Source organism: Podarcis muralis, chromosome 10 (assembly GCF_964188315.1).
Source record: "Podarcis muralis chromosome 10, rPodMur119.hap1.1, whole genome shotgun sequence".
Taxonomy (NCBI): Eukaryota; Metazoa; Chordata; class Lepidosauria; order Squamata; family Lacertidae; genus Podarcis; species Podarcis muralis.
In genome coordinates, this window is record NC_135664.1 from 75,000,679 (window position 1) to 75,016,763 (window position 16,085).

The 16,085-nt window shown below is 44.6% G+C and overlaps 2 protein-coding genes across 2 annotated transcripts; both read left to right on the forward strand.

Moving 5' to 3' along the window:
* The first annotated feature begins 1,841 nt into the window (after positions 1-1,841).
* Positions 1,842-2,777, forward strand: LOC114604862 (olfactory receptor 5V1-like). The gene has a single exon (XM_028745383.2). It carries the CDS (start codon positions 1,842-1,844, stop codon positions 2,775-2,777), a length of 936 nt encoding a protein of 311 aa, XP_028601216.2.
* A 4,352-nt stretch (positions 2,778-7,129) lies between these two features.
* On the forward strand, positions 7,130-8,065 carry LOC114604863 (olfactory receptor 1f45-like). Its single transcript, XM_028745384.2, has one exon. The coding sequence runs from the start codon at positions 7,130-7,132 to the stop codon at positions 8,063-8,065; it is 936 nt and encodes a 311-aa protein (XP_028601217.2).
* Positions 8,066-16,085: the final 8,020 nt, after the last annotated feature.

Sequence of the window (16,085 nt, forward strand, 5' to 3'; positions counted from 1 at the left end):
CTTTCTTCTGCTCCTCCAGTGTCTCGACCTTGAAGCTCTTCATTACGCTCCTGATTTAATCCATCTGCTCTCCTCAGCCTTGAGCCATCAGAAGAGAGAGGATGCAGACCTCAGTGGAGGCAGGTTTATGCTCAAAACAGCAAGAGCAACAGCAGACAGGGCTGCTTGAAAAGGCGAAGTAAGAATGTGTGTCTTTATCCAGGCAGGCCTGGAGCTGGTCATCTCCCAGATTAAGTCTTCCATGTGGCCCAGAAGGATTCTGGTTCTCAATGTTCACAGTGAGTCAAAATGGTACCCAATATGTGGCTTGCCCCTAATTTCCCATGAGGCTAGCAGAGGAAAGGAAACTACTGGGAGCAGGGCTGGCTCAATGCATTTTGCTGCCAGAGGCAAACCAGAAAACGGTGTCCCTCTTGCCATTTGACCTGGCTAGAACATAGAACAGTCGCCAGGAAATAACTACCACCCACTATGGACTTAGAGACACACTCTTAATCATTTTTCATGTATTTGTCCAGTGTTGTCCAGTGCATATTGAGCAAAGGTTTGGAACCAATGACTTTCAGAGCCTGTTCTATCCCTAAAATGCTCTGATTCTAATTGGAGCAAGCGCCCCAGATCTTTGCAATTTAACGGCACAGTTTGCAGAGATTGTAATAATGAGGATTTTTACTCAGGCGGGGGGGGGGGGGAAGCCCACTTATGTCCAATGGATCTTATTCTCGGGAAACCGCAGTGGATTTGTTTGTTTGTGGGGGTTAAGAAAGCCCCTCAACCTCACCCCTCGCCTCAACTGAGCCTTCGGTCCTGAAACAAAAATCATTGAAATTGACAATATAAAAAACACAAAACTGAACTTAACTGCACGGTTTGGTTTACGTGACCGCAGTCTGAAAGCACCTCTAAGGCTAGGATCCTAGGCACAGTTAACATGTGAGTAAGACATGTGAGCCAAAAATAAAAAATAAAAAAACCAAAAGAGAAGAGTCTCTGAGTTACGTTTGGCATACAAAGTCAAGTCTGTTCTGAGGGTTGGGCAAACAGCAATCAACATAGTCAGGTGAGCCAGAGGTCAGGGATGCCCATGAAGCCAAGAGTCCAGACAGAGAGCAGGAAGCAGCAAAGTATGGCCAGGAACCACAGGCACTGTTTCCAGCATCTAAATCGGGCATAGACAAACTCCGGCCCTCCAGATGTTTGGGACTACAATTCCCATCATCCCTAGCTAACACGACCAGTGGTCAGGGATGATGGGAATTGTAATCCCAAACATCTGGAAGGTCGGAGTTTGCCAGATCTAAGTGCTGCTGGAAGTTCTGCTTAAGAAGGCTGAAGCCAGCTGGTTCTCATCAGTGCCTTCTCCTCTGTGACCTGGAAGGCTAATCAGGTGCAGGTGGAGTCACTCTGCCATCTCCCCCTCCAGGTTGCTGTTCAGCAGGTGAAGCTGACTCCTGGCCCAGGACAATATCAGAGTCACCCCTCTCCCCCCCCCATCCTCAGCCCTAAGTTTTAGACTTGGAAAAGGACGCCAGGATGGTTCAAGGCAACCCAAATGCACCTCCTTTTTTCGGGTGGAGATAAGAGACGTGTGGATTTAGGGTTTTAGAAAAATGGTGCATTTGAGGAGACATTTGAAGGGGAAAAGAATGTATAGTTGCCTCGTATTATTTTTGAAATAAACTCTGGGGAATGCAAATGAGAATGGCGGGGGGGAGGGGGATCTTCTTCTGAATTGAACTTGATAGTACAGATATCTTTCTATAGCAGAGTGACCCCTGAAGCCTTTTAACTTCCCTTAACACCACATTTATCTCTCCTCAGATCCCCCTCTTTTCTTCTTCATGGACACAGAGAATCAAACCCAGGTTGGGGAGTTTATCTTCTTGGGTCTCTCCAGAGCCCCAGGCGACCAAGTTCCCCTCTTCTTGGTCTTCCTAGCTGCCTATTTGGCCATCGTCACGGGCAACCTCATGATATTAATCGTGGTCCTGATGGATTCCCGCCTTCACAGCCCCATGTACTTCTTCCTCAGTCACCTGTCTTGCTTGGACATTTGTGTTTCTTCTGTTGTCGTGCCAAAGATCCTGGTGAACTTCCTGCGCCAGAGTCACACCATCTCCTACAACCAGTGCATGGCACAAACATTCTTTCTGATTGGCTTTGCTGGGTGTGAGCCTGCCCTGTTAGCCGTCATGGCCTATGACCGCTATGCCGCCATTTGCCAGCCATTGCACTACAGCCGTCTCATGAGGCACAGGCTGTGCATCTATCTCGCTGTGGCCTCCTGGGTCTGGGGCTTCCTGGACTCAGCGATTCACACTGCCTTGGCCTCCAGGCTTCGCTTCTGTGGAGCCAACCAGATTCCACAAATCTTTTGTGATGTGCCACCACTGTTGAAGATCGCCTGCAGTGATACGAGCATCAATGAACTGGCCACTCACATCACCAGCATCTTTGTGGGTCTGAGCCCCTTCCTCTTCATCATCTTCTCCTATTTCTACATCCTGGCCTCCATTCTGAAGATTCACTCCAACACTGGCAGGAAGAAAGCCTTCTCCACCTGTGCCTCACACTTGGTTGTGGTCACCCTCTGCGTCGGAAATGGATTCCTAAACTACAACCGCCCAAGCACCGGCTACTCTCTGGAGATAGACACTCTGATCTCCGCGATGTTCTGCATCGTCACCCCCATGCTGAACCCCCTCATCTACAGCCTCCGCAATAAGGAGGTGAAGGAAGCCCTGAGGAAGGTTCTGATTTGCCGGGGGATAGTTTGAATGTCATTTCTGGCTGTCTATATTGCAGGGTCCCGCTGGAACATGTCTGTTAGAACAGTGAAACTGATGAGTGGGAATTAATGAAGAGAGAGAAACTGTAGACACTGACAAATCCAATGAGAGAGACTTTCCTTAATGTTATGGGTGGATAACACCTTCCAAGGCATGACTGGAATGCCAGGGTGGGAAGAGAGGGAGGAAGGGTAGGTGGGCTTTGCTTAGTGAGGCACCTCATTTGCTACCAGTCCAAGGCTAAGAAATGTCATCTAGCAGCTCTCCGGTTACAGTGTTTGGAGTGGGGCAATGGTAGCATCTTGAAACCAGCAACATTTTTTCCACTGGCTCCATTCTTTTGTTAGTTCTTTGAGAGATAGAACATAGGGAGATGATAGGAAAAAGGTGTCTTTGTTGGAGACTCCAGCAGGTGGCAGCAGAGGGCGGCTTTGATGGCTCTGCAGCGTCAAGCCAATAGGAATTGCTAGGGTAGCTTTAGGCTTCCATTCCTAGGTAAATTTCAGCAATAGTGATTTCAGCCAGCAATGCTTTGTCCCATGAAACATCTTAGAAATACAACATGATTCCAAAAATCCAAACTGTGTTTCTTCGCTGCATTCCAGCCTCCATTGATCTTAGACTGTGCAGCTCTTGGAGACCCATTTACGTCCTTTTAGTTCTCTGCGGCATTCATAGAAACAACCAGCGCTTTTTCAACATGGCGGATTTGCAACTCCATAGCCTCATCACGTGATCAAAGGTTACACACAGTTTAGAGTAAAACAACCAACAGGTAATTATTAGCACATTTAGGAGCTTAGAGTCCCTTAAAAAACTACTGTGGAGAAACCCCATGTTAGCAAGACATATTTAGCCATTTTTCCATTTTAAACCTTTATTAATACACAGGCATTTCCCATTTCTGTGTCAATTAAACCAATTATACTTAAGAGGCCCCACCCTACAACATTGCTTCCAATCTCTTCTGCTGGGGGGAGAGATGACTTTTTCTGGGCTTTTTCACCTTTCTTCCTTAGGGGATATGACAATATCTTTAGCACAGAGGGGCAGCCATAATCTGGGACCTTCCTTTGGGCAGACTCATAGAGTGGGAAGGCATCCCAAGAGTCATCTAGTGCAACCCCTCGCAACATGAGTGCCAGGACAGGTCTGTATTTTCTTCTCACAAGGTGGGCCTTACAGCACAACCACCCTCTCTACTCCCTGCCCACCTTCTCTGGCCCTGGGATCCTCCCACCTGGCTCTCCTCACTGGATCAACTGGAAGCAGCAGTTGACATTTCCATTCCACCTTAAGGAGCAGACGGGTGGAATTGTTGCGTGTCACATGTCTGTTTACATTCCAGCACAGCTCGCTGGGAACTTCCATTGTGTGTATAGCTTTTGCTTTTGGCTGTTCTCTCTGAGACGACATGAGAGAGAGACAACAAGTTTCTTTGTCCTGATTTATGCTTAATAAATCTGTAGTTGTAGTATGCTTCCACAAGCCTCACGCCTATTCTGTGTGCGCAATTCGATCTGCTGATAGTGTGCCCTGGCTCAGAAGCCTGAGTCACTGATTTACGTCGGGGCAGAGGTGACGGTCTCCACAGCGGGATGGCTGGAAGGAGACGGCCCAGCCAGGGCTAGCCAGCTGTCCTCCCAGCCCTCTGCATGCCGACACTCTGGCCCTGGGATCCTCCCACCTGGCTTTCCTCACCGGATCTCCTGGGAGCAGCAGCAGATTCCCAAACTGAATGTCCCCACACCAGCTGTCGGGGTCCACATTGTAGCTGCTACTGTACATCAATCATCCAAGTTCACTCCAACCCAGAGCAAACATTGTAGGTTGGAGAGAGTGCGGAAGAAGGAGAGGTGGGGTTTGCTTAGTGAGACAACTTGCTTTCTCCTAATCCGAGGATCATCCAACATGCCTCCAAGCAAAGTGTTTGAATGGTGACATCTTAAAACCATGAAGTTTTTATAACTGAACTGGCTTCACTCTTTTATAAATTCTTTGAGAGATAAAAGACCTTGCTGCAGTTGGCGTGGCTGCCAATAGAGGACCATGCCAACTGTGGTGCTTGATGACCTCTTACATGTTATGTATATGGCAAGATATATGTACAGTGGTACCTCAGGGTACATACGCTTCAGGTTACATACGCTTCAGGTTACATACACTTCAGGTTACAGACTCCGCTAACCCAGAAATAGTGCTTCAGGTTAAGAACTTTGCTTCAGGATGAGAACAGAAATCGGGCTCCAGCGGCGCGGTAGCAGCAGGAGGCCCCATTAGCTAAAGTGGTGCTTCAGGTTCACCCCAAGTTCACCATCAGATCACATGTCTATGGCTACATCCTGCACCAAAAGAATCATGCACCCACTGTTTCATGGGGCCGCAATGGCACAAAAATGTGGTTACAAAGCACAGGTCCACATTGATCCTCAGGATTTTTGCATTGGGCTACCCCAAACTCACCATCAGATCACATGTCTGTGGCCACAGCATGAACCACAAAAATCATACATCCACTGTTTTGTTCAGAATTTTTTTTTCTTGTTTTCCTCCTCTAAAAACTAGGTGCGTCTTTTTGTCAGGTGTGCCTTACGGAGCGAAAAATACGGTAGCTATTCCCTGACCCCCTCGGGTCCCACCCTGCACCCTTGGCACCAATGTTTTCTACCAAGACAAAAAAACCCAGGGGAGAGATGTTTTCCCTGGGCTGTTTCATCTTTCTTCCTTGTGACGCGAATGCACACCATTCAGGGGCTCCTCAAACACTCAAGAACAGCCCTCTTCCCTGATAGAGCTGGACCCACAGGAAGCAGGCAGGACACAGCCATGTTTGAGGGTCTCTGGTGAGGAAGGCAACCATAACTTTCTCTGGGCAGAACATGAGTCCAAGCCTTGCCTCCCTCCTCTCCTGAGGGAGGAAAGGTGGAGACCTTAAAACCCACCCTTTCTCTCTCTCTCCTTCTTCCATCTCTGGCCTGGGGATCCTTCTGCCTGGCTCTCCTCGCTGGGTGACCTGGAAGCAGGAGCAGCATCTGAAACCAACGGTCTCTACAGCCTTCCAGGAGCAGCCACAGCCTCCCTCTGAGTTCATTCGACAGGAAGATGCCAGGTGAGGAGCAGAGAAAGGAAGGGAGTCCTGAATTGGCCCCCAGACCCAAGAAGGTTTCGTTTGCAATGGGGATTGAGGGAGGAATCGCTCATCTGTAGGCACCAGTTTGTTGAAAAGCATGCAGATTTTAAACTGGCTGTTGTGTAACATTGTGCAGGGTGGTTAAATGAATCATAGAAAAAGGGAGAAAGCAATCTGGGAAATGTGTTAATTGTGCAGGCTGTCTGATTTACAGCTGGCCACAAAGCGATGCAATCTTCCATGCAGGACAGCAAAGCTTCGAAATGCTCAGTCAAAGTGTTAAGCAACCTGCTTGGGTTGGATTAACTCCGTCCAGAGAAGGGCTGGGCAAATCTCTCAATTTCTCATATTTGCACAGCAGTTTGAGAATCATTTCCTTCAATCCCACATGAAGATTCATCAGCATTTTGGTGCAAAGTTCTCTCAATATATACATTTTTGTTTTGCAATATTACCTAATATTCAGGTTTTTGCAAAGAAATTCCCTGCGACAAAACCCGCCTCTCTGTATGTTATTTTCACCATGACGTGTATTTATATGCTCACTTAACCCCGGGATATGCATTTTGTACACGCTACTTGAATGGAGAACTACATTGCAAAATTCAGAGAAGTGTGAATTTCAACCAGTGCCTGAGTTTTGATTTCCATATTGTTTCAGCAAGTGCAAATTAGGTTGCTTTTCCTTTAAATGTGAGTTGAATTGAATACCATGCCCCCCAACCCTAGCCCAGAGTGATATTATGCTTCTTAAAATCCTGCCAAGGGAGGTGGCAATTCAAAAGAAGCGTTGAGTACAGAGAAAAGGGAGCTTCAAAATGCTCTGTGGTGCGAGTTTTCTGGTGTTCAGTTCTGTGTTCTACCAGTCTCTATTTCTGCTTGTAGAAATATGCTTGCTTGCTTTTGAAAAACAAAACCCCCTCAGTGTCTTTCCAGGCCTGCTTTCTTCAAACCTCTGCCATTATTAAAACCCACGATTTTGGTCCCTTTCCCCCTCCACTCCTCTTTAACTTCTGCCATTGCTTCTGTAAAGCAAGAAACCATGCACTCCAACTTTCTTTTAAAGGTATGGATCTGGTTCTGTATTTACCTAGAAAGCATGAAAAAGAACGTTGGGTGGGACAGATATCTGTTTATAACAGGATGATTGCTACTGGGCTTCCCTCAACTTCACTTTTCTCTCTTCTCAGATCCTCCTCTTTCCTTCCTCATGGATGCAGAGAATCAATCGCAGGTAGAAGAGTTTATCTTCTTGGGTCTCTCCAGAGCCCCAGGCGACCAAGCTCCCCTCTTCTTGGTCTTCCTAGCTGCCTATTTGGCCATTGTCACGGGCAACCTCATGATATTAATCGTGGTCCTGATGGATTCCCGCCTTCACAGCCCCATGTACTTTTTCCTCAGTCACCTGTCTTGCTTGGACATTTGTGTTTCTTCTGTTGTCGTGCCAAAGATCCTGGTGAACTTCCTGCGCCAGAGTCACACCATCTCCTACAACCAGTGCCTGGCACAAGCTTTCTTTCTGATTGGCTTTGCTGGGTGTGAGCCTGCCCTGCTGGCCGTCATGGCCTATGACCGCTATGCCGCCATTTGCCAGCCATTGCACTACAGCCGTCTAATGAGGCACAGGCTGTGTATCCATCTCGCTGTGGCCTCCTGGGTCTGGGGCTTCCTGGACTCAGCGATACACGCTGCCCTGGCCTCCAAGCTTCGCTTCTGTGGAGCCAACCAGATTCCCCAAATCTTTTGCGATGTGCCCCCGCTGTTGAATATCGCCTGCAGTGATACGGGCATCAATGAATTGGCCACTCACATCACCAGCATGTTTGTGGGCCTGGGTCCCTTGCTCTTCATCATCTTCTCCTATTTCTACATCTTGGCCTCCATTCTGAAGATTCGTTCCAGCACTGGCAGGAAGAAAGCCTTCTCCACTTGCGCCTCACACTTGGTTGTGGTCACCCTCTGCGTCGGAAATGAATTGGTGAACTACAACCGCCCAAGCACCGGCTACTCTCTGGAGATAGACACCCTGATCTCCACAATGTATTGCATTGTCACCCCTATGCTGAATCCCCTCATCTACAGCCTCCGCAACAAGGAAGTGAAAGAAGGCCTGAGGAAGGTTCTTAGCTGCCGGAGGACAGTTTGAATCTCATTTCTGCTGCTCTATATACCACAGTGTCTTCTAAAAGTCTGGTAGTTGTTTTTCTCTTTGACATCTGGTGGGAGGGCATTCCACAGGGCAGGTGCCACTACCAAGAAGGCCTTGCTTTCTCCTAATCCAAGGCTCATCCAACAGGCCTCCAAGCAAAGTGTTTGGATCGTGACCTCTTAAAACCATGAAGTTTTTATAACTGACTCCACTCTTTTATAAATTCTTTGAGAGATGAAACACCTTGCTGCAGTTGGAGTGGCTGCCAATAGAGGACCACGCCAACTGTGGAGCTTGATATATAATGAGCTAAAGAAAATGTTTTAAAACACTTTTGTTAAAAAACCAGAAGCTTTCTTATTGGGTATAGTGGGTAGGGAGATATCGAGACAAGATAAAAAAATTGTTCTTATATGCAACAAAAAATTGTTCTTATGTGCAACAACTGCGGTAAGAATTTTGTCAGCCCAAAGATGGAAACAACAGGAGTTACCAACAAAAGAAGAGTGGCTGATGAAAATGATGGACTTTGCAGAACTGGCAAAACTGGGAGGAAGAATCCCGAACCAGCCAGACCAAGCATCCCAAAAAAACTGGAATAAATTTATATTATATTTGAAAGACAACTGTAAGCAATTAACATCATTAGCAGGGTTATCTGAAGATTTGTAAGGTGAAATTGCTGCCTATTCAGGTTGAGTAATTTAATATTTTAGGTAATGATATAACTAGGATAGGAAATGTGCGGAATGTAAAGATGCAGAGATGGGAGGAAGTCATTAGGCTCAGTTGAGCCAAAGAGATAAAATAAGAGGGTATGATGTTACGTAATGTGATTATATGTAAAACCAATAAAAATTACACACACACACACACACACACACAGCCTGTGGAGCTTGATGACCTCTTACATGTTCATGTATCTGGCAAGATATATGTATTTATTTCCATATATAATTTTCATGGAATTCTCCCCCCCCCTTTAGATTATTTAAGATTTATAGCCTACTCTTCATTATGCAAACATCTATTCCAGCACTCTTTGACCTGTTGGGTTAGAAGAGTTTGGATTTGGTATCCCGCCTTTCACTCCCCTTCAGGAGTCTCAAAGCGGCTAACATTCTCCTTTCCCTTCCTCCCCCACAACAAACACTCTGTGAAGTGAGTGGGGCTGAGAGACTTCAGAGAAGTGTGACTGGCCCAAGGTCACCCAGAAGCTGCAGGTGGAGGAGCGGGGAAGCGAACCCAGTTCACCAGATTACAAATCTACCGCTCTTAACCACTACACCACACTGGCTCTCTGACCTGTTGGGTTACCCTTTCTCGGCTGGTTAAATTTATTCCCAAGTCAATTAAGGTTATTTAGTTTAAGTAATTCAACAGAATTGGTGGACCTGATGTAGTGATGCCAGCTTTTCAAAGTCTGATAGCTGTTTAAACCTCCAGGTGTCCCCCCCCCTTCCACTCCCTTGCCTCTTGTCAGCCCCCTAGGAAATCCCACTGACCCTCCACAAGGGTCAATACCATCCACTTTGGGAGTCACTGTTCTGTGCATTTTTCAAACTCGGGTCATTTCCACCCCCTTTCCTGAGGCCTGATCCTGATTTGTTTGCACAAAAGACTGTGGGGAGATTGGCTGACAGTGGCTATGGATCGAACGTTCCTTTGGATTGGTTTTCAGTGATATGACATTTATATATTTTATGAAGTGCATATCCTGCCCTTCCCTCCCAAAGGAACCCACAGCAACAAATGTTCTGTGATGAAAAAATACAATTAAAAATAAAATAAGAACATATGTAAAACATTCAAAAATTGCTAACTGATGTTGTCTCAAGAAACGGCTATGCCACATTTTCCAGCACATTTCCTTATCCTCATTCCCAAAAATTGATTGCTGGGGTGTTTCTCAAACAAAGTTTAAATGTACAACCTGAAAATGCTGGTGCGTCACTCAGTCTCCTCCCCCAAAATAGCAGCAGTCTGGAAGCAACCAAAGTTCTAAAGCGGCTCGTCTACGTTCTCTCTCACACCCTGTAATGACTCTTTAATCACGTTGTGACTTTTAAAAAAGTTTTAAACAGTTTTAAACAGTATACACAGTTTGGTTTTGCTTAATATGCACATTTTTGCAATACCGTATTCCCTAAAATAGCACTTTTCTTGTATGTCAAGAGAAGACTCCCTGGAAAAGACCCTGATGTTGGGAAAGATGGAGGGCCCAAGGAGAAGGGGACGACAGAGGACGAGATGGTTGGACAGTGTTCTCAAATCTGCCAGCATGAGTTTGACCAAACTGTGGGAGACAGTGGAAGACAGGAGGGCCTGGCGTGCTCTGGTCCAGGGGGTCACGAAGAGTCGGGCATGACTAAATGACTAAACAACAACAAATATACACAGTTTGGTGTGCGGTTTGGCTTAATATGCCCATTTTCGCAAGACCGTATTCCCTAAAATAGCACTTTTATTGTATGTCATTTGGGGCAACACATTCCATCCTTTGCCCCAGTCCATCCATTTTTTGCACACATGATTTGACTGGTAAGCTGCATTGCAAAATTTGGGGAGGTGTGGATTTAAACGCAAGCTGACTTGAATTTCTCCCCTGCTCTAAGATTCACCCATTTCTGCTTTGAACACAGCTATTCCCTGACCCCTTGGGTCCCACCCTGCACCCTTGGCACCAATGTTTTCTACCAAGACAAAAAAACCCCGGGGGAGAGATGTTTTCCCTGCGCTGCTTCATCTTTCTTCCTTGTGATGCAAATGCACATCATTCAGGGGCTCCTCAAACACTCAAGAACAGCCCTCTTCCCTGATAGAGCTGGACCCACAGGAAGCAGGCAGGACACAGCCATGTTTGAGGGTCTCTGGTGAGGAAGGCAACCATAACTTTCTCTGGGCAGAACATGAGTCCAAGCCTTGCCTCCCTCCTCTCCTGAGGGAGGAAAGGTGGAGACCTTAAAACCCACCCTTTCTCTCTCTCTCCTTCTTCCATCTCTGGCCTGGGGATCCTTCTACCTGGCTCTCCTCGCTGGGTGACCTGGAAGCAGGAGCAGCATCTGAAACCAGCGCTCTCTACAGCCTTCCAGGAGCGGCCACAGCTTCCCTCTGAGTTCATTCGGCAGGAAGATGGCAGGTGAGGAGCAGAGAAAGGAAGGGAGCCATGAATTGGCCCCCAGACCCAAGAAAGGTTTCGTTTGCAATGGGGATTGAGGGAGGAATCGCTCATCTGTAGGCACCAGTTCGCTGAAAACCATGCAGATTTTAAACTGGCTGTTGTCTAACACTGTGCAGGGTGGTTAAATGAATCAAAGACAAAAGAAAGGGAGAAAGCAATCTGGGAAATGGGTTAAGAGTGCAGGCTGTATGATTTAGAGCTGGCCACAAAGTGATTCAATCTTCCATGCAGGACAGCAAAGCTTTGAAATGCTCAGTCAAAGTGTTAAGCAACCTGCTTGGGTTGGATTCACTCCGTCCAGAGAAGGGCTAGGCAAATCTCTCAGTTTCTCATATTTGCACAGCAGTTTGAGAATCATTTCCTACAACCCCACATGAAGATTCATCAGCATTTTGGTGCAAAGTTCTCTCAATATATACAGTTTTGTTTTGCAATTTTACCTAATATTCAGGTTTTTGCAAAGAAATTCCCTGCGACATAACCCACCTCTCTCTATGTTATTTGCTCCGTGATGTGTACTTATATGCTGACTTAACCCCAGGATATGCACTGTGTACAGGCTACTTGAATGGAGAACTACATTGCAAAATTCAGAGAAGTGTGAATTTCAACCAGTGCCTGAGTTTTGATTTCCATATTGTTTCAGCAAGTGCAAATTAGGTTGGTTTTCCTTTAACTGTGAGTTGAATTGAATACCATGCCCCCCAACCCTAGCCCAGAGTGATTTTATGCCTCAACCTTATTCATTGGCTGTACTTTCAGAACCCTCACCCCCGCAACTCCCGAAAAGTCAGTCTGGCACTCCTACTAAGGAGGAAGTTACATTGAGTTGTGAATAATTCCCCAGGGCAAGAGGCAGGAGAGACTGAGAGCACTGGAAATAAACAGCAGAAGAAACAAATAGACAATGATGCATGGAGGTGCAAGGAGAATGTGACATGCTTAAATACAAGTAAGGTGTAGAAGCAGGTAAAAAAAAGGTAAAGGTAAAGGACCCCCTGGACGGTTGAGTCCAGTCAAAGGCAAATATGGGGTTGAGTCACTCATCTCACTTTCAGGCCAAGGGAGATGGTGTTTGTCCACAGACAGTTTTTTTGAGTCATGCAGCCAGCAGGACTAAACCACTTCTGGTGCAATGGTATACCATTACGGAAACCAGAGTGCACAGAAAAGCCGTTTACCTTCCCGTCGCAGTGGTACCTATTTTATATGGTTGCACTGGTGTGCTTTCAAACTGCTAGGTTGGCAGGAACTGGGACAGAGCAACAGGAGCTCACTCCATCGTGAGAATTCAAACCGCTGACCTTCTGATCGGCAAGCCCACGAGGCTCAGTGGTTTAGACCACAGTGCCACACCCAAGACAAGGCAAGAAGCGTGATATGCCAAATGGATGTCATTGGAAAAGCATCACATTACGGTACCCAAATGCCTTTTTGCTCTACTATTGGTTAGGTTAGAAGCACGTTTTTGCTACATGAGAGATGTCAGCAGAACAATAGGAAAGTCCCATCCCTCACGCAAGAATGCAGGAACATTCAAGGTGTGAAGCGAGATTTCCGGCGGTTCAGATGGGTCTTCCTCAAAGAACTTGATAAGGCACTTAGACAATGAAGGGTGAAGACTGTCATGAATTCTACTCATATTGATCCAGAGAAGATCAATAGTTAGCCAAGTAATAACTTAAACACTTTGCCGGATTCCCCCAAAATAGACCAGAGGCAATTAATATTTCATCCAGCAGAGCTTTACCGCTATTGAAGGCAAATGAGCATAATGGTCACAAACCCAATACAATCAGGATTACACTGTCCATAAGAAATCCAGTTGCAGCAGACTTAACTTAAACTTACCATCACTTATAATAAGACTAAAACCTTAACACTAAGCATACTATGTACAGAACACCACAACAGAAGGAAAGAGAAAGAGAAGTAAAACCCAGGCTCTTTCTGGCCTTATTATCATAGTCAGCATGACAGAAAGAGATAACAGGACCAGTTTAAGCCAGCTGTACTCAGCTTCTCTGAAGGAATAACCCAAACACCAGGAACCTTCTGCTTGTCTCTAGGCAGGATAGAAACTTACATGTCAGCTAGAAACTTTGAGCTTGCACCAGTTTTTTTCACACAGAGAAGCTTCCAGAACCCTCTGGAATTAGAATAGGAAAGATCAATACTTACTGCAACTAAAATTGCAAGCGGACAAGTCTATCCATGGCTACTGGCCAGGGTAGCTAAACTTTAGCCAGAGGTCTCAGAGCACTGAAGAACACTTGCTGGGCTCACACACATCGCCTTTCTCACAAGAGGCAGCTGTGGAGTGGGAGAGGGAGACGTGTGAGTACACTGAGAAGAGACAGGCGCTGAACAGGGAAAAGGTGACTGTTTTGAACAATGGCAGAAGTTTGAGTAAATCAAGGATGCACGGATGCAAAATTGTGTTTTCAAATAATTCCAGAAGTTAGAATAAAGCAGGAATGGAGGAAAGCAGAGGGGGTGGGGTGGTGATTTCCAACAAGGGCAAAGGTGTGAGTAGAGTGATCAGGGGGTGATGTGTGGAGAGGTCGCAATTTATTAATTAATTAATTTATAATTAATTTTCTATATAAGAAATATCACATCAGATAAAGTAAACATTAAAGAAATTAAAAGAAATTAAAAACCTTACAATACTGTTTACACATTCAATAAAACATCCAAATGTGGGATTTCTCAAATCCCTTACTTCCCTCTGCCCCTTCCCAGGGTTCCATTATTTCATCATAAATTCACGCATGTCTGTGTAATAGTATTAATCTTATTGTATCCAATTCTATTTTTTATAATCATATTGCAAACGTTTCTTGGTGTTCAGTTCTGTGTTCTACCAGTCTCTATTTCTGCTTGTAGAAATTGACTTGTTGGCTTTTGAAAAACAAAACCGCCTCAGTGTCTTTCCATGCTTGCTTTCTTCAAACCTCTGCCATTATTAAAACCCACAATTTTGGTCCCTTTCTCCCTCCACTCCACTTGAACTTCTGCCAGTCTTTCTTCTGCCTTATTTACTAACAGTTATTAGCCAGAGTGTTGCATTTGCATTTTTGTAGATTGTTTCTGTAAAGCAAGAAACCATGCACTCCAACTGTGTTATATTTTTATTTTTTTCAAAAATTTTTTTATTAATTTTCCAGAATTTTTTAAAAAACAAACAGACAGACAGACAGACAGACAGACATCTCCACCGTAATTAAACCGAACTTCATAACATTGTTAAGTGACTTCCTCGTATCCCCCTGGTTGAATTTCAGTGTATATCATTTTAACAGTTTGCCAGATTGCTCAATTTTCACCTGGTCCTTTTTATCCTTTTTGTACAGTTTCTTGTACTATTTATAAAAACATTTTCTTATGCCAGCAGGGTTCTCCACAGATTTTCCTTATGTTACGATATTTGTGATAGTACTTTGCTTTTGCCTCTTTTTCAATTGCCAGGCTAAAAGTTTCCCACATTTGTTTGCCGATTCAAAGTTCCCTTGTCTCATCCTCTTTAATTTCCATTCTATTTCTTGGTTTATAATCTGTGAATATTGAACCTGAAGAGCTTTAATTTCCTTTTGTATCTGCAAATTTTTTGGATTTCCTCTGAGCTTCTTCTCTTTCTCTTTTAGTTGATCCAAAATTTTATCTTTTTGTTCATTTTGTATCTTTTTCCTAATTGAATATTGTTGGATAAGGAATCCTCTCATTACTGCTTTGCTGGCATCCCAAATAACCCTTGTTTCCGTTCCTTGGTTCATATTAAGTTCAAAATAATCCTTTAGGGTTTTTTGGTCTTTAGTTACAATCAAAGTACTTCTCAACAAATCATCATTCATTCTCCATCTGAAGGAGCCCTGTACAAACATCTTCAGTTCCACAGAAACTGCACTGTGGTCAGAGCAAGTTTTAGGGCAAATTTCAGTTTTTAGTACCTTGGGAACCAAGTCTCTAGATAACCATAGGTAGTCGAGTCTCAAAAATGATTGGTTTGCATCTGAGAAAAAAGTGAAGTCTTTTCCAGTTGGATTTCTGACTCTCAATATGTCTGACAGATCAAATTTATCAGTTATATCAAAGAAAGTCTTGGGTAGTCTTATTCGAAATCTTTTGTCTCTGAGTCCTATCCATCAAAGTAGATGCCACTCCATTCAAATCTCCCATTAAAATTAGTTTATAGTCCAAGTATTCCAGAAGGCTTGTTTCCAAATTCTTAAAGAATTCCACTTTGCCATCATTAGGTGCATAGATTCCTAATAACAAATATTTTTCGCCCTGTGTGGTATTTTCCACTTCTATGTGTCTTCCCTCCTCATCTTTAAAAATCAATTTTGGTTTCCATTTTTCTTTTATATAGAAAACCACTCCTCTTTTCTTAACTTTATCCGAAGAAATAAATTCTTATCCAAGTCTTTTATTTATTAGAATTTTTCTATGTAATCTTGTGATGTGTGTTTCCTGTAAACAAATTATATCCAAATTCTGTTTTTCCAGCTCATGATAAACCTGTCTCCTTTTTTCAGGAGAGTTTAAACCATTTACGTTGCAAGAATAAATTCTCAAAGCCATAATGTCGAATTAAGGGGATGCCGCTTCTGCCCCCGACACCTGTGGGCTTTGCAGTCCCAATTCCACAGCGTACTTCTGCAGAAATCTGTCCTTCTCTCCCACAGTCTTAATCCTTTGCTTTCTTCCTTCAAATCTGAAAGATAGGCCCTCTGGGAATTCCCACCTAAAAAAGATATTTTTTCCTCCTCAGGATGTTTGTCAATTCTGTGTAATTCGACCTCAAGCTCAGGAATTGCCGAAGAACTTCTTTAA